Source organism: Dendrobates tinctorius, unplaced genomic scaffold (genome assembly GCF_039654945.1).
Source record: "Dendrobates tinctorius isolate UK_male_01 unplaced genomic scaffold, ASM3965494v1 ptg000209l, whole genome shotgun sequence".
NCBI classification, from domain to species: domain Eukaryota; kingdom Metazoa; phylum Chordata; class Amphibia; order Anura; family Dendrobatidae; genus Dendrobates; species Dendrobates tinctorius.
The window spans coordinates 1,805,001-1,829,191 of record NW_027361876.1 but is presented as its reverse complement, the minus strand read 5'-3'; the positions used below and the strand labels follow the sequence as shown (position 1 = coordinate 1,829,191).

General features: G+C 42.6%; 1 protein-coding gene across 4 annotated transcripts in view; it reads right to left on the bottom strand.

Annotated features, from left to right (window-relative positions):
* SLC38A4 (solute carrier family 38 member 4) overlaps positions 1–24,191 on the bottom strand; it is a 192,375-nt gene that overhangs the window by 59,771 nt on the left and 108,413 nt on the right. For 2 of the 4 annotated variants that reach the window (XM_073554237.1, XM_073554238.1), the window contains 3 exons: positions 3,203–3,430; positions 600–693; positions 19–134 (listed from right to left, as the gene is read on the bottom strand). In XM_073554237.1, the coding sequence (XP_073410338.1) occupies positions 19–134; positions 600–693; positions 3,203–3,321 (329 nt within the window). In that variant the 5' untranslated portion in view covers positions 3,322–3,430. Of the gene's footprint in view, positions 1–18; positions 135–599; positions 694–2,417; positions 3,174–3,202; positions 3,431–5,449; positions 5,999–24,191 lie in introns of those variants that run through there. The other 2 variants (XM_073554236.1, XM_073554239.1) reach the window with 2 other exon arrangements.

The window sequence follows — 24,191 nt, the reverse complement described above, 5'->3', positions numbered from 1 at the left end:
ATAGATAGCAGTACTTACACAAACAACACGATGCCTGTATTGGCCATGGCATACGAAAGGCCAAGAATTCCACTGCCCATGATGGCATTGCCTAGGTTGAACACTGACATTCCAAAGGAAGTGGTTCCAGGATGCTTTTGGCAAAAGTAAAGAGATATTTTTTATTAGTTACCAGAATTAAAATTTTGTAAACTTATTTTCTTCTACGAGGCCATGGATTTCTCAATCGTCCGATGATATTTCTTCTATGATGAATTTAGAACCATTGTGCAGGCATAAGTTAATAATTATACACAATTCAAATTTATTGACTCTTCCTTCCATTGACTTGCTGTGTCAAAGCAACACAGATGATAAGGTCGTGGGGTTAAGGACAATAATGTTTCACAAGGGAAATACCGTATGAGACTGAATGTTTAGATCTAGATTTGTGTTAGTTCAGTGATATTTGGAGATATTTAGAAAGTGCTAGATTATTTAAGACCAGGCAAATGGTGATAGAATAAAAGGTTTATTGCATAATGCTATTATACAAAAATAATGCAAAATAGATGGATTCAGATATGGGTTGTTTAAGTCCAAAGAAATACAATACTTACATGCTCTTCTGTGTAGTCATCTAATTTCTTATTTCCACTCATTCCGTTAGTTAGAAACTTTTGACTTTCGGCATCTTCTTCATTTACATATTGGCTGTTTTAAAAATGGTGATATATAAACATATTGACCTGCTTATGAGTACTACACAGACTGTTAAAAATCTTAAATGCATGATCATTATTTCTAAGCCAAATAATTACAAATTTCTATGTGTGAATATCATTTCTTTGAGTGACTATTCCATGGACATTGAAAAGTAAAAATATGAAAATTTAGTGTTTTTCAGGTTCATATTTAAAGGACTACTAAATTAATTCTGAGTTTTTTTTAAACCAAAATAAGGAGAAGGTTAATACATAAGCATAAATACCATATTTTTCAGATTATAAGACGCACTTTTATGATCCTCAAAATTAGAGGGAAAATGAGGGTGCATCTTATAAACTGAACACTGTTCTTACTGAGGGGTCAATGCTGCGGGCCCGGAGCTAGGAGTATTGCGGTGGTAGTGCGGTGGTCCTCCGTTGTGCAGTGGTGGTACAGTGGCAAGCGGTGATCCTGCGGTGGTGGTATGGTGGCTAGCGGTGGTGGTACAGCGGTGAGCTGTAGCCCTGTGGCGGCGGCATATGGTGGCTGCCATTTTCCTTTCACGATCCAGCGTCCGGCCTCTCACTCGGCTCTGGCACAGATGGAGGAAAGCTGAGATCTCCATCCACGCCTGCCTCTATGCGATGTCTCCAGGAAAATGGCTGTGGATGCGGCGCAGGCATAGATGGACATATTGGCACCAAAATCTTGGGAGATGAGCTCTCAGCCCCAAGATCGCCATCTGCACATGCGCCGCCTCAGCAACCATCTTCCCTGAGTCTACTGCATAGTAAACGGGCTCTTGGCTTTCACAAAATGTCAGTGGAGCCCCCGCACCACCGAAAACCTGCAGCGCCACTCTTGCCTCCTCCAGCTGGGACCCTGGGACGCTGCTCCACTGTGACCTGCACCACCCAACACCCACAGCGCCACTCTTGCCTCCTCCAGCTCTGACCCTGGGACCCTGCTCCACTGCGGCCTGCAGCATCAAACAACCCTTTCTCCCAGTCTGGGGTTACGTAGCATCGCCACACTCCTGCCTCCACCAGCAGTGACCCTGAGACCACGCTTCACCGCAGCCACCACCCCCGGTAAGCAATAAGACACCAGGATTGTAAGAAGCATTACCATTTTATTAAAAAAAAATTATTTTCTCCTATTTTTCTCCTCAAAATTTGGGGTACGTCTTATAATCCAGTGTGTGTTATAAACCGCAAAATATAGTATATAAATATGTGTAATACTATGCACAGTTCAAGCAGACAACACAGAATATCAAATCAAGAAAGTACTTGAGCAAAAAAACAGGAAAAAGCAAATATCAATTCCATATAAAACATTTTAATTCATTTGAGACACCAGTTAGGACTGATTAAAAGACAGAAAGTGACAAGACATGAAAAAAAATTGATATACAAAACATTTGATTGAAAACAAGGGGAGTAGTCCAGCAAATACAGCAATGATATATAAACTGTATATAATATATATAAAAAATGGAGAATTTCACCTGTAGCACTGACAATAAATAATATGCAGTTTCAAACACTGTATAAAGTGCAGTGCATAGAAACATGACGCTAGTCATCTGAATGTTGTCAGAAAAGTTCAAAATAATGTACATCAGTGTCTATTATGTGCAACATTGCCATCAATATAAGTGCACATTAAGTTATAAACAAGGGTGTGTCTCCCTAGGAATAAAGGTAAGATAAGGTAAGTTTACTAACCGGAGTTCATGCCGCTCCCTGAGGAAACGTGCGTTGGAGCGTGGGGTGCAGTGGCAGCACATGCAGCATGATCTCTGCTTAGTAAACTTGCCTTATATGATAAATTAGTTCTGTGTGGCTGAGTAAGATATTGGAGCCTACTGCTGCTTAAAATACTACAAAACTATATTCTCAAGACAGCAAACCTTCTGGCAAATTTCTGAAGCTTGATAGTACACATGATTTGTTGCCTAAGCCAAGCCCCAATCCATCCAGTTATCCCTCTACTTGTTATATCATGTTACTAAGAACATGTTGAAGCTTATCTAAATGTTTTACCATATAATGCTGATAGTACATCAAACTTCAATATCTCAAATGTAATCTAGTTCTTGCAAGTGAAAATCAGATCCCTTAAGCTACAGTAACAATGGTTTATTGCACCCAATGCCTAGTACCTTCATATATTCATACATGAGAACGACCCCAGTGATCTTGAATACACTGGAATTGAAAAGACCACTTGAGAAATACTGCAAATATACCGAGGCAAATAATCCTTAGCAAAAAGCATAGAGGGTCAATTATACAGTGGTTTTATATCTATACTACTGCAAAATGCCATATTATGGGCACATGACATTAAAAAGTTAATGTGACAAACTAGACACCATAGACATCATCGATTAGCTTTACTCATATTCTCACTTGGAAATTATTAGACAGTGATTGAATATTGGACTTTTATCCTCCTAAAACTGTTAAGACCTGTGATTGGTTTAGGCTTAATAACTTCCACAACTTACCTGTTTATCGTAACTTTCTCAGCATCCATATCTTTGCAATATCCATCTTCAACGCTCTCTCCACTGTTGCTGTCATCATCAGGATCAGTGTTGACTCTTTGCAGTTCCATGCGGTCCATTTTAAGCAGTCAGCAGTTAATGAATTGATGCGCACCTATCTTCAAAGCAAACACTATCGTTCTTATTACGGATCCTCACGCAGTGTGTCACTTTCCAGAACACTTTGTACTGCAAATAAAACATAAAGAACCATTAGAAACCCCTCAGATAAGCATTGATTACTAATTGAACATGCTTTTTCATATCGAACCTGAAAGCTTTTCCAGTTCTTCTTTCACTTTTTACCTGAATTGAAAGAATTACGGTATCTTTCTATCTATCTATCTATCTATCTATCTATCTATCTATCTATCTATCTATCTATCTATCTATCCTATATCTGTCTATCTGTCATTATGTTGTATAAACAAGATTGGCTGACCGTCACCAGAAAAGCAGCTTTCCACTGTCTATTTCATGTAAGGGTCTGATGAAACTCACTGCATTCTACTATTGCTCGCATAGTGCAGAAACAGAAAGGGGTTCACTACAATGTACCATGGAGAGCAAGCAGGTAATATACTTCATGCACTGGGACTTGTGCTGCCTGTGTCAGGCCATGCTTTTCAGGCTATATAATAATAACCTTTATTTTTATATAGTGCTAACATATTCTGCAGCGCTTTACAGTTTGCACACATTGTCATCACTGATGGGGCTAACAATCTAAATTCCCTATTAGTATGTCTTTGGAGTGTAGGAGGAAAACCACGCAAACACAGGGAGAACATACAAACTCCTTGCAGATTTTGTCCTTGGTGGGATTCGAACCGAGGACCCCAGCAAGGCTGCAGTGCTATCCACTGAGCCATTGTAATGCCCCATATTCAAACTATATTTGTGATACATTTTGCATACATGCAGAAAGTTGTGATGTATGCGTCTAACGTGTCCATAGATTTTTTTTTTAAAAATCACTCTTTTATGGCATATATTTGGCTGAATGTGGTGTGAATCCATTTTAGATAACTGGTTATATAATATCCAGGGAATAAGAAAGTTAGCAGCACTCTTTATTTCCAAACTTCCTTGAAATCGTCTCTATGGCAGAGGGAGCGGTGAGAGGGAAGGGTGGCAGGTGCAGCACTACCACACACTTCGGGTTTTGCATGTCAGTCCAAGCTCATAAAGAAGTTCTCCATTTTAATCATATGACAGTGCAGAGTCATTTCCCTTTTTGTGTCTTTTTTGTGGTTATATAATGACTCTACATGAGATGGACCGTGTAGATCAATGGCCGAATTGTTGGATTGTTACATATTAAATACACTGTGACATTTTTTAATCGATAATCATCGTTACCTAGAAATTATTGTATGGGTCTGACAAAATATAAAATAACAAAAAAGCACTTCAATTATTCAGATGGAAATAAATGTGATTTATTCACACATGGAATATAATATTTCAGCTCTGCAATACAATACTTTCAAAAAGATTATTGGAGAAGTTAAACTTTGTGTCTTATCAGTAAATAAATCACAGTTTTGTGTCATTGTAAGAATTGGAATGCTAATAAAATATTGTATCTATATCTTTAATTATCGATAACTTACTTGACAATTAATAGGCTCATGTACGCCCTTCCAAAAGTACGCAAACATTTAGCACTTATTTTAGATGATTTAGAATAATACAATAGTTCATGTTATTCCAGTAGGACACATACGGTATGCAATTCTGATTGTATATGGAAACAGAACAAGATGCTTCTTTATTTTAATTTACTAAACTAATCCCTGAGACATATATATATATATATATATATATATATATATATATATATAATTTGAAAAACTACAGGATATTTGAGTTCATATCCATAGTGAGAAGAAAATCATAGCTACATACACAGATATTTATACCTATGACTAACCAACTCATACAAAGTTCTAAGAATCATATTCATAAATCCAATTACCTGTAAGTATCAATTTTAAAAGAAAATCATACATTGCATTTGGAAAGGCAGAATTAAATATTGAGTATTGGGAATGCATCATCTGTAATCTGCTTTTCAAGTAAATGCAAATTGAGAAATAAATTAGCATAAAATATAGCTCAATATTGTTCTGTGAGACTTAGTTAAAAATATAACAGATAACTAAACTAAAAATCAGTGAAATGCAATAAAAATTAGAGTTTTACCTTAAAGTCCGCTTTGTACACTTTCTATGGAACCGATTTTGAAAATCTTTTTTTTGGCCAGTTACAATTATGAAGACTTTTCCTGTGTCATACAGCTGTGTAATATTTAAAGACAAGAGGGAGTGTAAGTTCTAAACCAATCAAACCTAACATGAAGGACCAAACCTTTCCAAGTTGCGTCAGATTCTGTAGATAAAACCTGATTACGCCAGACAATGTGTACTCAATGTCTTTGGCTGTGTACGTCTTCTTAAAAAAACTGGATATGTGTCCTGAAGCAGAAAATGACAACGGGTAGTTTGCCAGTCTACATTAGTGTGCAATTATTAATCTACTCATATCCAAAATGAATTATACAGGGACTTAATAGTCTTGCTCTGCAAAGAAACAAAACGTGAATTTAAGCCCATAATAACAAAAAACAATTGAAAGAAACTTTTTTCCGTTATGATTTTGACTACCTCTCCAATTTTATCAATGTTTCACTCTGTATACTATATACAGTGCCTATTGAAAGTTTATGAACTCTTCAGAATTTTCCTTATTTTTGCATAAACTTGACATTAAAGTACATTACATTTTGCCATAAATCCTAATAGTAGATGCCAGGAACCAAATATAATGAATGAGTCAAAAATATTAGACTTTGTCATTTTTAAATGAGGAAATTGATCCAATGACTCGTTCCAGGAAATAACAAAAATATGTGAACCTTTGCTTTCAGTATCTGGTGTCACCCACGATGTGCAACTACAACTGCATGTAAATATTTCTGGTACTTGTTGATTAGTCCTACCCCTGCAAATAGACTTGGAGGACTTTTAGTCCATTCCTCTCAATTAAACAGCTTAAATTATATTATGTTCTTCGGTTTTCCCACATGAACTGCTCTCTTTAGGTCTTTCTACAGCATTTCTATTAAATCAAGGGCAGGACTTTGACTTGGGCATTTAAAAACTTTGACTTTATTTTTCTTAAACCACTCTTGAAGAATTAACAGATCTCATGCCATTTTCCTTTAGAACTTGTTAATTCATATCGTTCAGAATTCATTGTTCCATCAAGGATGGTAAGCTGTCCTGGCCCAGATGCAGCTAAGTAGGCATAAACCATGACACTACCACCACCCCTGCAATTTTGTCAGATAATACTCAGTTTCTTCCTGAAAATGATTGCAAACACAAATTCTTTGGTATTATTATCTTCATTTAATTTGTCTTAAATGAAAAAACACAAAAAGAATTGTCCTAAAGCCAAATTAGATATAATTCCACACCAAACATAAAAAAGAGGGTGGACAAAAGTATTGGCACTGTTCGAAAAATCATGTGATGCTTCTCTAATTTGTGTAATTAACAGCACCTGTAACTTACCTGTGGCACCTAACAGGTGTTGGCAATAACTAAATCACACTTTCAGCCAGTTGACATGGATTAAAGTTGACTCAACCTCTGTCCTGTGTCCTTGTGTGTACCACATTGAGCATGGAGAAAAGAAAGAAGACCAAAGAACTGTCTGAGGACTTGAGAAACCAAATTGTGAGGAAGCATGAGCAATCTCAAGGCTACAAGTCCATCTCCAAAGACCAGAATGTTCCTGTGTCTACCGTGCGCAGTGCCATCAAGAAGTTTAAAGCCCATGGCACTGTGGCTAACCTCCCTAGATGTGGACAGAAAAGAAAAATTGACAAGAGATTTCAATGCAAGATTGTGCGGATGTTGGATAAAGAACATCCAAACAAGTTCAAGCTGCCCTGCTGTCCGAGGATACAGCAATGTCAACCCGTACTATCCGTCGGCATCTGAATGAAAAGGGACTGTATGGTAGGAGACCCAGGAAGACCCCACTTCTTACCTTGAGACATAAAAAAGCCAGGCTGGAGTTTGCCAAAACTTACCTGAAAAAGCCTAAAACGTTTTGGAAGAATGTTCTCTGGTCAGATGAGACAAAAGTAGAGCTTTTTGGGCAAAGGCATCAACATAGAGTTTACAGGAGAAAAAAGAGGCATTCAAAGAAAAGAACACGGTCCCTAAAGTCAAACATGGCGGAGGTTCCCTGATGTTTTGGGGTTGATTTGCTGCCTCTGGCACTGGACTGCTCGACCGTGTGCATGGCATTATGAAGTCTGAAGACTACCAACAAATTTTGCAGCATAATGTAGGGTCCAGTGTGAGAAAGCTGGGTCTCCCTCAGAGGTCATGGGTCTTCCAGCAGGACAATGACCCAAAACACACTTCAAAAAGCACTAGAAAATGGTTTAAGGGTTTAAGAGAAAGCACTGGAGACTTCTAAGGAGGCCAGCAATGAGGCCAGACCTGAATCCCATAGAACACCTGTGGAGAGATCTAAAAATGGCAGTTTGGAGAAGGCACCCTTCAAATATCAGGGACCTGGAGCAGTTTGCCAAAGAAGAATGGTCTAAAATTCCAGCAGAGCATTGTAAGAAACTCATTGATGGTTACCGGAAGCGGATGGTCGCAGTTATTTTGGCTAAAGGTTGTGCAACCAAGTATTAGGCTGAGGGTGCCAATACTTTTGTCTGGCCCATTTTTGGAGTTTTGTGTGAAATGATCAATGTTTTGCTTTTTGCTTCATACTCTTTTGTGTTTTTTCATTTAAGACAAATTAAATGAAGATAATAATACCAAAGAATTTGTGTTTGCAATCATTTTCAGGAAGAAACTGAGTATTATCTGACAGAATTGCAGGGGTGTCAATACTTTTGGTCACAACTGTAGCTCATCTCATTTAAACCAAAAAGCTCTATTTTTTCTTATCACTCCACAAAATATTGTTACACTAGCTATCTGGCTTGTCCAAGTGATCTTTAGTAAACTGCAGATGACTAACAATCTTCTTTTGGAAAGCAGTGGCTTTCTTGTTGCAATCCTGTCATGCATACCATTATTGTTTATTGTACTCCAGATGCGGAGACTCATGAAGTCATGAACATTAGCTAATATGAAAGAGGACTGTATTTGCTTAGAGTTTGCCTTAGGTTCCATTGTGATCTTGTAGACTGTTGTATGCCTTTTGAAATGTTCTACGTTGGTTGGCCATTCCTGGGGAATATAATAAATCTATATAACTGTGCATTCATAGAGTCCAAATACTTCAGAGATGGTCTTGTAACTTTTTCCAACCTATTGACCATCAACATTTTGGCTGAGGCCCTCAGAAATCTCCTTTGCTTGCGCCATGATATACTTCCGCAAATATGTTGTGAAAATCAGAATTTGATAGTTCCCTGTTCTTTAATTAAATCAAGTTCAATCAATTGAAAACACAAACTCTAATTTAGGCTAGTTTCACACTTGCTTTTTTTTGCAGCGCGTTTTTCCCGCAAAAAAACGCATTGAAAAAACGCATACATAAGCATACAACTGCTGCGTTTTTTTCAAGCATTTTTATGAGCATGCATGAAAAAAACGCAGCGTTTTTATGCGTTTGTATGCGTTTTTAGTGCGTTTTTACCGCGTTTGCGTTTTTTTCCAACATTTTTAGGTGGCCCCTCACACTACCCAAACCATGACTTTACTAACCCTAACCCTGACCCTAACCCTAACCCTAACCCTGACCCTAACCCTTAACCAAATCATACTTAACCCTAACCCAAACCCTAAACCCTAACTAACCATAACCCTAACCCTAACCCTGACCCTAACCCTAACCCTAACCCTGACCCTAACCCTAACCCTAACCCTAACCCTGACCCTAACCCTAACCCTAACCCTGACCCTAACCCTTAACAAAACCATACTTAACCCTAACCCTGACCCTGACCCTAACCCTAACCCTGACCCTAACCCTAACCCTAACCCTAACCCTGACCCTAACCCTAACCCTGACCCTAACCCTTAACAAAACCATACTTAACCCTAATCCTGACCCTAACCCTGACCCTAATCCTTAACAAAACCATACTTAACCCTAACCCTGACCCTAACCCTAACCCTAACCCTAACCCTGACCCTAACCCTAACCCTGACCCTAACCCTTAACAAAACCATACTTAACCCTAATCCTGACCCTAACCCTGACCCTAATCCTTAACAAAACCATACTTAACCCTAACCCTGACCCTAACCCTAACCCTGACCCTAACCCTAACCCTAACCCTGACCCTAACCCTAACCCTAACCCTAACCCTGACCCTAACCCTTAACAAAACCATACTTAACCCTAATCCTGACCCTAACCCTGACCCTAACCCTTAACAAAACCATACTTAACCCTAACCCTGACCCTAACCCTAACCATGACCCCAACCCTAACCCTGACCCTAACCCTAACCCTAACCCTGACCCTAACCCTTAACAAAACCATACTTAACCCTAATCCTGACCCTAACCCTGACCCTAACCCTTAACCAAACCATACTTAACCCTAACCCTGACCCAAACCCCAACCCTAACCCTGACCCTGACCCTAACCCTAACCCTAAACCCCCTTAACTAACCCTAACTCTAACCCAAACCCCTAAATTCCATGGTTAAAAAAAAAAACGCATATGCAAAAAAACGCATACATGAGCATGCCAGTGCGCACATATGCGCATCCATAGGCTATAATGGCCATTTTTAGCGCAAAACGTGCGCATATGTGCGCATGCGCTTTTTTGCAGGGCCAAAAAATGCAACATGCTGCATCTGGAAAATACCAACGCACACCCCAAAAAAACGCAGCGCATGAAAATCGCATACATGCGCTTACCAGTGCGCAGGTATGCGCACCCATGTTAAATATAGGGGAAAAAACGCATGCGCAGGTATGCGTTTTTTTCCAGCGCTAAAAAACGCAAATGTGAAACCAGCCTTAGTCTTCAAATTATCTGCTTATCCTTAAGATTGACATACTTTTGCCATTCACAAAAATGAACCTTGCATCTTTTTAATACTTTAAAAAAAGGCAAAGTCAAATATTTTTTGACTCATTTGATTTCCCTTTTATACGTTTACAATTTATATGAATATCTGATGTACAGTGGGGAAAAAAGTATTTAGTCAGCCACCAATTGTGCAAGTTCTCCCACTTAAAAAGATAAGAGAGGCCTGTAATTGACATCATAGGTAGACCACAACTATGAGAGTCAAAATGAGAAAACAAATCCCGAAAATCACCTTGTCTGATTTGGCAAGATTTATTTTGCAAATTATGGTGGAAAATAAGTAGTTGGTTACCTAAAAACATGCAAGATTTCTGGCTCCCACAGACCTGTAACTTCTTCTTTAAGAGGCTCCTTTGTCCTGCACTCATTACCTGTAGTAATGGCACCTGTTTGAACTTGTTATCAGTATAAAAGACACCTGTCCACAACCTCAAACAGTCACACTCCAAATGCCACTATGGTGAAGACCAAAGAGCTGTTGAAGGACACCAGAAACAAAATTGTAGCCCTGCACCAGGCTGGGAAGACTGAATCTACTATAGACAAGCAGCTTGGTGTGATGAAATCAACTGTGGGAGCAATAATAAGAAAATGGAAGACATACAGGACCACTGATAATCTCCTTCCATCTGGGGTTCCACGCAAAATCTCACCCCATGGGGTCAAAATGATCACAAGAACGGGGGGAAAAATCCCAGAACCACATGGGGGGACCTAGTGAATGACCTGCATTGAGCTGGGACCACCGTAAAAAAGGCTACCATCAGTAACACACTACGCCGCCAGGGACTCAGATCCTGCAGTGCCAGACGTGTCCTCCTGCTTAAGCCAGTACATGTCTGGGCCCGTCTGAAGTTTGCTAAAGAGCATTTGGATTATCCAGAAGAGTATTGGGAGAAAGTCATATGGTTTGATGAAACCAAAGTAGAACTGTTTGGTAGAAACAAAACTCATCGTATTTGGAGGAGACAGAATGCTGAGTTGCATCCAAAGAACACCAAACCTACTGTGACTCATGCGGGTGGCAACATCATGCTTTGGGGCTGTTTCTCTGCAAAGGGACCAGGATGACTGATCCATGTACATGAAAGAATGAATGGGGCCATGTATCATGAGATTTTGAGTGCAAAAATCCTTCCATCAGTATGGGCATTGAATATGAAATGTGGATGGGTCTTTCAGCATGATAATGATCCCAAGCACACCACCAGGGCAGCGAAGGAGTGGCTTCATAAGAAGCATATGAAGGTCCTGGAGTGGCCTAGCACAATAGGGGCTCTCCAAACGCAACATGGCATCCGCCAATTATTCCAGCAAAAAGTCAAATGGCATTCCTTCCCTTCCGACCTCTGTGGTTTTTGCCCTCATATGGCATATCGGTATGCTCAGGAGAAATTACACAACACATTTTGGGGTCCATTTTTTTCTGCTACCTTTGTCAAAATAAAAAAAATGGATCTGAAGTCAATTTACAAAAAAAAAAATTCCTGTGAAGCACCTAAAGGATTAATAAACTTCTTGAATGTGGTCTTGAGGTGTGCAGCAGTTTTTAGAATGGTGTCACTTTTGGGTATGTTTTATCATATAGACCCCTCAAAGTGACTTCAAATGTGATGTGGTCCCTAAAAAAAATGTTGTAAAAATGAGAAAAAGGAAATCGCTGGTCAACTCTTAAGCCTTATAACTTCCTAACAAAGCAAAATTTTGGTTCCAAAATTGTGCTGATGTATATAGAAATGTTACTTAAGTATTTTGTGTGACATATCTCTGTGATTTCAGAGGATGAAAATTCAAAGTTGAAAAATTGCAAAATTTTCGCCAAATTTCCATTTTTTTCACAAAAAACGCAAGTCATATTAAATAAATTTTACTATTGTCAAGAAGAACAATATGTCATGAAAAAACATTCTCAGAATCACTGGTATTTATTGTAATGTTCCAGATTTATTACCACATAAAGGAACAGTGGTTAGAATTGTAAAAATTGCCCCGGTCATTATTGTGCAAACCCCCCTCGGGGGTAAAGGGGTTAACAATAGAGTTGAGCGAAACGGGTCGAAAAATTTCAAAAGTCGCCGACTTTTGGCAAAGTCGGGTTTCATGAAACGAAACCCGACCCTAGGATGAGGTCGGCCACGAGGTCGGCGACTTACGCGCCAAAGTCGCGTTTCAAAAGTTTGTTTTGCGCTCTTTTTCAGCCAATCAGGATCCACGGACACTGTGGGCAACGTGATGACATAGGCAGGGGTCACCACCATCTTTCAGAAGGGCATGCAAGTGATTGGCTTGCTTTGGTGGGCGTCACAGGGGGTATAAAAGGGCGTGCACGCCGACCGCCATCTTACTTCTGCCGATCTTAGTATAGGGAGAGGTTGCTGCTGATTCTGTAGGGAGAGCGTTAGGCAGGGAAGAAGACAAAAAAACTGCTTCTGCTGCTAGCGATTTGGCCTGCACAACACACCAGTCACTGTGTGTGCAGTGCAAGGGGAGGCTATATAGTGGTGTATCAGTGGTGTTGGTTGTTGGGCTGCCTTCTAAGGCTTCCTGACATTCCTGCATTGCTGTTTACCCACTGCTCCGCAAACTGCTTTTTTAAAAGCAATCCCAATTTTTTTTTTTGTCCTGAGAAGAAAAAAAACCTGCTTCTGCTGCTAGCAATTTGGCCAGCACAACACACCAGTCACTGTGTGTGCAGTGCAAGGGGAGGCTATATTGTGGTGTATCAGTGGTGTTGGTTGTTGGGCTGCCTTTTAAGGCTTCCTGACAGGCTGGCATTGCTGTTTACCCACTGCTCCGCAAACTGCTTTTTTAAAAGCAATCCAATCTCCCTTATCCTCTAGTCCCTTTTGTCACAGCTGTGCCATCGAGCCTGTGACATAGCACTCAGATATCAGTGGGCCTCACACAATCCAAAACTGTCCACAAGTGTCTTCAGAAATTCAAAATCTCCCTTATCCTCTCGTCACTTTTGTCACAGCTGTGCCATCGAGCCTGTCACATAGCGCTCAGATATCAGTGGGCCTTACACAATCCAAAACTGTCCACAAGTGTCTGCAGAAATTCAAAATCTCCCTTATCCTCTCGTCACTTTTGTCACAGCTGTGCCATCGAGCCTGTCACATAGCGCTCAGATATCAGTGGGCCTCACACAATCCAAAACTGTCCACAAGTGTCTGCAGAAATTCAAAATCTCCCTTATCCTCTCGTCACTTTTGTCACAGCTGTGCCATCGAGCCTGTCACATAGCGCTCAGATATCAGTGGGCCTCACACAATCCAAAAGTGTCCATCCAGTGTCCAAAAGTGTGTGCAGAGATTCAAAATCTCCCTTATCCTCTAGTCACTTTGGTCACAGCTGTGCCATCGAGCCTGTCACATAGCGCTCAGATATCAGTGGGCCTCACACAATCCAAAAGTGTCCATCCAGTGTCCAAAAGTGTGCGCAGAGATTCAAAATCTCCCTTATCCTCTAGTCACTTTTGTCACAGCTGTGCCATCGAGCCTGTCACATAGCGCTCAGATATCAGTGGGCCTCACACAATCCAAAACTGTCCACAAGTGTCTGCAGAAATTCAAGATCTCCCTTATCCTCTCGTCACTTTTGTCACAGCTGTGCCATCGAGCCTGTCACATAGCGCTCAGATATCAGTGGGCCTCACACAATCCAAAACTGTCCACAAGTGTCTGCAGAAATTCAAAATCTCCCTTATCCTCTCGTCACTTTTGTCACAGCTGTGCCATCGAGCCTGTCACATAGCACTCAGATATCAGTGGGCCTCACACAATCCAAAACTGTCCACAAGTGTCTGCAGAAATTCAAAATCTCCCTTATCCTCTCGTCACTTTTGTCACAGCTGTGCCATCGAGCCTGTCACATAGCGCTCAGATATCAGTGGGCCTCACACAATCCAAAACTGTCCACAAGTGTCTGCAGAAATTCAAAATCTCCCTTATCCTCTTGTCACTTTTGTCACAGCTGTGCCATCGAGCCTGTCACATAGCGCTCAGATATCAGTGGGCCTCACACAATCCAAAACTGTCCACAAGTGTCTGCAGAAATTCAAAATCTCCCTTATCCTCTCGTCACTTTTGTCACAGCTGTGCCATCGAGCCTGTCACATAGCGCTCAGATATCAGTGGGCCTCACACAATCCAAAACTGTCCACAAGTGTCTGCAGAAATTCAAAATCTCCCTTATCCTCTCGTCACTTTTGTCACAGCTGTGCCATCGAGCCTGTCACATAGCGCTCAGATATCAGTGGGCCTCACACAATCCAAAACTGTCCACAAGTGTCTGCAGAAATTCAAAATCTCCCTTATCCTCTCGTCACTTTTGTCACAGCTGTGCCATCGAGCCTGTCACATAGCGCTCAGATATCAGTGGGCCTCACACAATCCAAAACTGTCCACAAGTGTCTGCAGAAATTCAAAATCTCCCTTATCCTCTCGTCACTTTTGTCACAGCTGTGCCATCGAGCCTGTCACATAGCGCTCAGATATCAGTGGGCCTCACACAATCCAAAACTGTCCACAAGTGTCTGCAGAAATTCAAAATCTCCCTTATCCTCTCGTCACTTTTGTCACAGCTGTGCCATCGAGCCTGTCACATAGCGCTCAGATATCAGTGGGCCTCACACAATCCAAAAGTGTCCATCCAGTGTCCAAAAGTGTGTGCAGAGATTCAAAATCTCCCTTATCCTCTAGTCACTTTGGTCACAGCTGTGCCATCGAGCCTGTCACATAGCGCTCAGATATCAGTGGGCCTCACACAATCCAAAAGTGTCCATCCAGTGTCCAAAAGTGTGTGCAGAGATTCAAAATCTCCCTTATCCTCTAGTCACTTTTGTCACAGCTGTGCCATCGAGCCTGTCACATAGCGCTCAGATATCAGTGGGCCTCACACAATCCAAAACTGTCCACAAGTGTCTGCAGAAATTCAAGATCTCCCTTATGCTCTCGTCACTTTTGTCACAGCTGTGCCATCGAGCCTGTCACATAGCGCTCAGATATCAGTGGGCCTCACACAATCCAAAACTGTCCACAAGTGTCTGCAGAAATTCAAAATCTCCCTTATCCTCTCATCACTTTTGTCACAGCTGTGCCATCGAGCCTGTCACATAGCACTCAGATATCAGTGGGCCTCACACAATCCAAAACTGTCCACAAGTGTCTGCAGAAATTCAAAATCTCCCTTATCCTCTCGTCACTTTTGTCACAGCTGTGCCATCGAGCCTGTCACATAGCGCTCAGATATCAGTGGGCCTCACACAATCCAAAACTGTCCACAAGTGTCTGCAGAAATTCAAAATCTCCCTTATCCTCTCGTCACTTTTGTCACAGCTGTGCCATCGAGCCTGTCACATAGCGCTCAGATATCAGTGGGCCTCACACAATCCAAAACTGTCCACAAGTGTCTGCAGAAATTCAAAATCTCCCTTATCCTCTCGTCACTTTTGTCACAGCTGTGCCATCGAGCCTGTGACATAGCGCTCAGATATCAGTGGGCCTCACACAATACAAAACTGTCCACAAGTGTCTGCAGAAATTCAAAATCTCCCTTATCCTCTCGTCACTTTTGTCACAGCTGTGCCATCGAGCCTGTCACATAGCGCTCAGATATCAGTGGGCCTCACACAATACAAAACTGTCCACAAGTGTCTGCAGAAATTCAAAATCTCCCTTATCCTCTCGTCACTTTTGTCACAGCTGTGCCATCGAGCCTGTGACATAGCGCTCAGATATCAGTGGGCCTCACATAATCCAAAACTGTCCATAAGTGTCTGCAGAAATTTAAAATCTCCCTTATCCTCTCGTCACTTTTGTCACAGCTGTGCCATTGAGCCTGTCACATAGCGCTCAGATATCAGTGGGCCTCACACAATCCAAAACTGTCCACAAGTGTCTGCAGAAATTCAAAATCTCCCCTGTCCTATAGACACCTTGTACCTTGTTTTACATTACTATATAGTTTGTTGGATTTTGTCTACATTTCTACCAAAAATGAGGAAGGCTGGTGGAAGAGGCCGTGGAATTGGGCGGGGGTTGGCAGCTGGTAATGATGGTGTTGGTGGTGGATCTGATGGTAGTGGCAAGAGCAAAATAGGACCGAATGCAGGAGGTGTTGAGCCTGCGTCATCGTCTGGCTACATAAGGCCTCGAACGCTTAGTTTTCAAGGAGTTGGCAAACCGCTTTTAAAGCCAGAGCATCAGGAAAAAGTTTTGTCTTACATTACTGACTCAGCCTCCAGCTCTATCGCCTCCTCTTCTTCAGTTGTAAAAAGTAAAAGCACTGAGTCGTCATTGGAGGCTCATGTTCATGAACCACACCTTTCCTTGTGTCCTTCACCCCAACCAAGATTGAAGGATGACACAGGCCATACTACTGATTACTCCATGGAGCTGTTTTCACATACCATGCCTGGATTATCAAGTGAAATGGTGAATTACCCAGGCCAAGATGAATCTGACATGGAGTGCACTGATGCACAGCCGCTGATGGATGATTCTGCTGGTACATTCACTCAGAGCACTACATTGTCCTCGCAGTGTACAGAGCCAGATTCTGACCCTGATGAGACTCAGGTGCCCCTTCCCGCACACTATACCACCATACACGGTGACACAGAGGAAGGTGCACATGACATAGAAGAGGAGGTGATGGATGACCCAGTTGTTGACCCAGATTGGCATCCATTGGGGGAAGAGGGTGCTGCTTCCAATAGCTCAGATGAGGAGCATCCACAGCAGACATCGACATCGCAACAGCTGTTATCTGGCAGGCCCGTAGCACTCCAAAGACAGGTTCCAAACATCAAAAGAGTTGCTGGACAGCTTGTCCAGAGGGTCAAAAGATCACAGCGTGCTAGGCCGCAAAATGTCTGCCAAAGTAGGAAGAGTGCAGTGTGGCACTTTTTTGAACAAAATCCTCATGATCAGGCTAAGGTTATCTGTAAGAAGTGCGCAAAGACCTTTAGCCGAGGGAAAAATCTGAAAAATTTGAATACCAGTTGCATGCTTAGACATTTAACCAGCATGCACTTGCAAGCGTGGACACAACACCAAACCTCAAGTGCCACATGTGCAACTGATCACAACGAAGGTAGTCAGCAACGCTACATTGTTTCCCCCACTGTAAGCCCACCGGTTAGCAAAGCAGCAAATGTTGAGGTGTCGTTGCAAGGCCACAGCAGTCAGGGAATCCCACTGTTATATCAACGAAAGACTGATTCTAGGCCATCAGAAAGAACACCAACTCCATCACCATCATCAACCCTCTCTCAGTCCGCCCTGTCCACCGCTACTTCCACCATATGCAGCTCTCAAGTCCAGCTCACCCTCCCAGACACTATGAGTAGGTCAAGAAAGTACTCAGTCTCTCATCCGCGTACACTGGGTTTGAACGCCCACATTGCCAAACTAATCTCGTTTGAGATGATGCCCTTTCGGTTGGTGGAAAGCACAGCTTTCCGCGAACTCATGGCCTATGCAGTACCACGCTATGACCTACCCAGTCGCCACTTCTTCTCTCGCAAAGCCATCCCAGCCCTCCACCATCATGTGAAAGACCGCATTGTCCATGCACTCAAGCAGTCAGTGAGCGGAAAGGTGCACCTCACAACTGATGCATGGTCCAGTCGGCATGGCCAGGGCCGTTACGTGTCCATCACTGCGCACTGGGTTAATGTGGTGGATGCAGGGTCCACAGGGGACAGCGGTGGTGGGACAGTGCTGCCTAGCCCACGGTATAGGAAACAGTTGGCTGTAGGCGTTCGACCCTCCTCCTCCTCCTCCTCCAGAAGCGAAAGCTCGTCCACAGAGCGCAGTCGTACGAGCACTCCATCTGCAGCTGCCACTGTTGCACACGATGTGTCCCCCTATCGAGCAGCTAGTGGAAAGCATCAGCAGGCTGTGTTGCAGATGATGTGTTTGGGCGACAGACACACCGCCGAGGTGCTGGCCGAGTACTTGAAGCGACAAACTGAGTCATGGCTGGGCAGTGTACATCTTGAGGCAGGCAAGGTAGTTAGTGATAACGGCCGTAATTTTGTGGCAGCCATAGCCCTTTCAAAACTCAGCCACATACCTTGCTTGGCTCACACCTTGAACCTGGTGGTGCAGTGCTTCCTCAAAAATTATCCGGAGTTAACAGCCTTGCTCCAGAATGTGCGAAGACTGTGCGCGCACATCCGCCGGTCGCCTGTACACTCCGTTCGTATGCAGAAGCTGCAGCGATTGCTCCACCTTCCCAACCACCGCCTCATTATCGACATTGCAACAAGGTGGAACTCCACCCTGCACATGGTGGAGCGGCTGTGCGAGCAGAGGCAGGCCATAATGCATTTGTTGGAGGATACACGGCCAGGCACTTTGAGAGCAGACATGGAGTTGACAGGTTTGCAGTGGTCGAAGCTGAAAGACCTTTGTAAAGTCCTTCAGTGTTTTGAGGAATGCACACGGCTGGTAAGCACAGATGACGCCATCCTAAGCATGAGCATCCCACTTATGCGTCTGAATCATAGAATCATAGAATCATAGAATCGTAGAGTTGGAAGGGACCTCCTGGGCCATCTGGTCCAACCCCCTGCTCAAAGCAGGATTCGCTAAATCATCCCAGTTAGATGTCTGTCCAGCCTCTGTTTGAAGACTTCCATTGAAGGAGAACTCACCACTTCTCGTGGCAGCCTGTTCCACTCATTGATCACTCTAACTGTCAAAAAGTTTTTTCTAATATCTAATCTGTGTCTCCTCCCATTCAGCTTCATCCCATTGCTTCTAGTCTTTCCTTGTGCAAATGAGAATAAAGTTGATCCTTCTACAATGTGACAGCCCTTTAGATATTTGTAGACAGCTATTAAGTCTCCTCTCAGTCTTCTCTTTTGCAAACTAAACATTCCCAAATCCTGCAACCTTTCCTCATAAGACAGGGTTTGCAGACCGGTCACCATTCTGGTCGCTCTTTTCTGAACTTGCTCCAGTTTGTTGATGTCTTTTTTAAAATGTGGTGCCCAAAATTGGACACAATATTCCAGATGAGGTCTGACCAAAGAGGAGTAGAGGGAAATAAAGTCTGCTCATGCAAACTTTAACCAAAGAGGAGTAGCCAAAGAGGACGCCAAAGAGTAGCCAAAGAGTAACCAAAGAGGAGTAACCAAAGAGGAGTAGAGGGAAATAAAGTCTGCTCATGCAAACTTTGACGCACCTTAAGGAGCAGGCGTCTGCAGCCAATGTTGATGAGGAGGAAGAGGAGGAGGGAATCCTTGATGACATTCAGCCATTGTCTTCTCAGGGACCTCTCCTGGACGAGGTGGAGGAAGAAGAGGAGGAGGAGGATGATGATGGGGATGATTACTTAGGGGAGGAGGATGCATCTCGTGGGGCAAGTGAAAATGTTGGCGTTGCAAGGTCTGGTACAGGGTTTGTGCATGACTGGAGGGATGTGGATATGCCAGAAAGTGCTCCTCCACCCAGCACTCGCAGTGCATCATTGACACCGGGAACATTGGCCCACATGTCAGATTATGCCTTGCGGATCCTAAAAAGGGGCCCCCGCATTGCCAAAATGATGAACGATGACGACTACTGGTTGGCCAGCATCCTGGATCCACGCTATAAAGGCAAATTACAAAACATCATGCCACAGGAGAACCTTGACCTAATATTGGCTAATAAACAAGCAACTCTGGTAAATCGGTTGCTTGAGGCATTCCCAGCACACAGCAGCGGTGATGGTTCTCACACGAGCCGTACGGGCCGGGGGCAGCTTGGCAGAGTTGTTCGTGGTGCACACAGCAGAAGTGGCGTTGGAGACAGGGGTTTCATGACAATGTTGTGGACTGATTTTTCAAATACCGCTCACACAACTGGTAATACTGCATCGATGGAAAGTGACAGGAGACAGCAGTTGTCAACTATGGTTACAAACTACTTTTCCTCCCATATCGATGTTCTCCCACACAGGTCATTCCCCTTTGACTATTGGGCCGCTAAACTGGACACCTGGCCTGAATTGGCCCAATATGCCTAACAGGAGCTCGCTTGCCCAGCTGCAAGTGTGCTATCGGAAAGAGTCTTCAGTGCAGCTGGATCAATCCTGACAGAAAAAAGGACCCGTCTGTCAACCCAAAATGTGGATGATCTAACCTTCATTAAAATGAACCACGCATGGGTTTCCAAGGATTTTGTCCCACCTTCCCCTGATGACACATAGGGTGACAGAAAAATGGCTTGCTTTGGTCCACCTCTTCCTGGGACTTCACCTATTTCGCCTTTTGCATCAGCTGAATGTCCAACATCAACATATGCCACTTTCTAAAACTCCCTAACTGTGCTGCCTCCCCCCCCATGGCCGGGGTCACCACCTACCGCACGACACCGTGCGAGTGCCGTTGCCCTGGACAGGTGGGTAGGCCGACTCTTGGGCACGGGCACTGGCACAGGGTCCCTCATAGTGCAATCAAGTGTCTCTGACGGTGGTGGTGCACACCCGCCGTCAGACACACCGCTGTACTATGAGGGGCCCAGTGCCAGTACTGACACCCACGAGTGGGCCCCCCTTGCTTGGGCAGGGCCCCAGCATTTGCAATCTTTACCTCTCCCTGCTCCTCCGCTGTGTAATCTGGGCCGTCAAATCCATACTGTGCCTGACACCGTCTGAGCCTGCCTCCTGAGACATATATTTTGAATGTGTATGCTATCCATACATGTTATCCGGGGATACGGTACCCTTTCTAACCTTTGTGCAATCACGTGCAATCCATACTGGGCCTAACACCGTCTGAGCCTGCCTCCTGAGACATATATTTTGAATGTGTACGCTATCCATACATGTTATCCGGGGATACGGTACCCTTTCTAACCTTTGTGCAAACACGTGCAATCCATACTGGGCCTAACACCGTCTGAGCCTGCCTCCTGAGACATATATTTTGAATGTGTACGCTATCCATACATGCTATCCGGGGATACGGTACCCTTTCTAACCTTTGTGCAATCACGTGCAATCCATACTGGGCCTAACACCGTCTGAGCCTGCCTCCTGAGACATATATTTTGAATGTGTACGCTATCCATACATGTTATCCGGGGATACGGTACCCTTTCTAACCTTTGTGCAATCACGTGCAATCCATACTGGGCCTAACAAAGTCTGAGCCTGCCTCCTGAGACATATATTTTGAATATGTACGCTATCCATACATGTTATCTGGGGAAACGGTACCCTTTCTAACCTTTGTGCAATCACGTGCAATCCATACTGGGCCTAACACCGTCTGAGCCTGCCTCCTGAGACATATATTTTGAATGTGTACGCTATCCATACATGTTATCCGGGGATACGGTACCCTTTCTAACCTTTGTGCAATTACGTGCAATCCATACTGGGCCTAACACCGTCTGAGAATGATAGATGGGGCCCACCATACACTGGAACATTCCAAAGGTGGACATCAGACACTGGAGCAGCATTTACAGGGCCCATTATACACTAGAGCATTAGAAATGGGGCCCATTATGTTTGGAGCATTATTTGGGCCCATAAGACAGTAGAGCTTCATCCATGGGGACCAACATATACTGTAGCATTATGTGGAGCTCATCATATACTGTTTCAAACATTATATGGGACCAATGATTCTGTATGGAGAAATAGATGGGCCTCGTCATGAGATGTAAAAAGTGAGGTATTTTTCATTGTACTATACCTCTATTTGTCTGCTGTATCGGAGCATGATGAGTTGTGGTATGTGTTAAAGGGGCGCTCTTTCGCCCAGGGCACATGAAAACCTGGAGCCAGCCCTCCCCCCCCACAGTCTGTAGCCAAATAACCCCATTTTTCAGTGCGTAACTTGTATTATGAAGTTAATTAAGGTTGACAAGCTTAAGTAAGAAGAATTGATGCTTTTGGCATTCAAATGGGCACTGTTGGTGTGTTTCCTGTCCTCCTCTCACTGCCGACTTTTATTCCCCATTGACTTACATTGGGTTTCGTGTTTCGGGACGACCCCGACTTTTCCCTATAATCGGACGATCTTGCTCGACCCGACTTTTGGAAAAGTCGGGTTTCACGAAACGAAACGCGACCCTAAAAAACCAAAAGTCGCTCAACTCTAGTTAACAAGTCTAATGAATTAGTCTAATAAATTGTTACCTATGACCGTACTATGTAATGAATGGACATATTTAAACCCACACGTTCCTATATTGCTAGAACACATTTCTACTAAAGCAACATCCCAGCATTTTTTTTAAGCCACTGATGGAGTGGTATCACTAGTGTCAGTTCCCGGTTCAGAATAAAATACTTACCAGTTGCTGTTTTCTGTTCTTCCCAGCGCCACTTTGGTCCTACTCTTCCATCTTGAGACCGCAGCTCCTAACTGATCCGAAGTCAGAGCTAATAGTCACAACAAGTTCTTAATGTAAGTCTATGAGATCCTCATTCTGGCTCTCTTACACTTACATTGAAAAGTGACTTCTAGTCCGCACTGCAAACACTGGAGCGATCAGGAAGGTCACAACTAGCAGAACAGGATCAGAGTAGCACCAAGAACAGCAGAAGACGGTGGCTGTCAAGTATTCTAGTACAGGCAGGGAGCATAGATTAGTGATACCACTCAAAGCATGAAATAAAAAACAGAGTGGTGTTTTAAGACTAACCTCTCTTTTGACAGTCTAAAAAATGGTGTGATTTGCATCAAATTTATTAAAAATGGAGAAAATAGAAAATATGTACTCAAAAATCTTCACCATTTTTAGCTTTAAATTTGGAGATACCTAGCACATGAAAACCACCCCCTCCCACCTTTCTCTGCACTTTTTTTTAATTTTACTAATTGCCTAGAAAAAGCAATTTTTAGCATAAAATTTGGTCTGGCCAAAAATTCAAAAATTTGCATAAACTATGTAGTAACTGGGTGTATTAACCAGTTCAAAGATTTTTTTTAAACTGAATTTAGTGTTACATTTGAAACTTTCAAGAATGAAGGGTGTTCACTAATGTTGAAATGCTTCATATAAAGTTTCTAAATTGTCTGACTTACAGGTTTCAGTCTCTGGATTTGACCCATGAGAAAAGCATACAAAATGTGTACAAAAGAAAATAAAAATATAAACAATACCCGATGGCAGAAAAATTTTGATCAACGTTCTCATTCAGTTCACCAAAGGTAATGCGTCAAACAGGGGTCTATGACATAATTCTTGCTGATTTCATCACATTTGTTTGTATACACCAAACAAAAAATATCTAAAAATATCAACTGCAATTAAAATGAATTTTATCACCAAGGTTTCAGAGGACCTCTCAGGTCTCATGACTTTTCTTCAGTAAATATTTGTATTTCCCATGAAATAACAACTGTGGAGAATCTCTTCTTAGATCTCTGCCTTGTACTGATTATCTGTTTTTGACTGTTTTTGCATAAATTAATCATTCTCTTTGTCAATGGGTCGTGTCCTTACACACTCAGCCTTGATTGGTCAGTGTCAGACTATAAAAGTACATACCTTATTGATAGAGGAGTTGGTAACACCGAATATAGCAACAAGACGCAAAGATCTAAGTAAAGATGTTCCAGAATTGGAATTTTAAGGGTAATATAAGTATTTCCTAAATTGAACCTTAGAAACATCATACCTTATGTTTTCATTTCCTTTAGCACTTTTATACATATTCCAAATATTTTAGATGAAATGTCTAAATACTAGACTAGTGCAGACCTAAAATATGATTTTAATAACTTGCTGTGCTTGTAGTCAATTTGTCATATAAGGAATCTGCAGTTCTTTAATGAATTACAATTGTATACAGAACAGGACCCATATGCAGTCTTCTCACATCCGAGATATGGTTCAC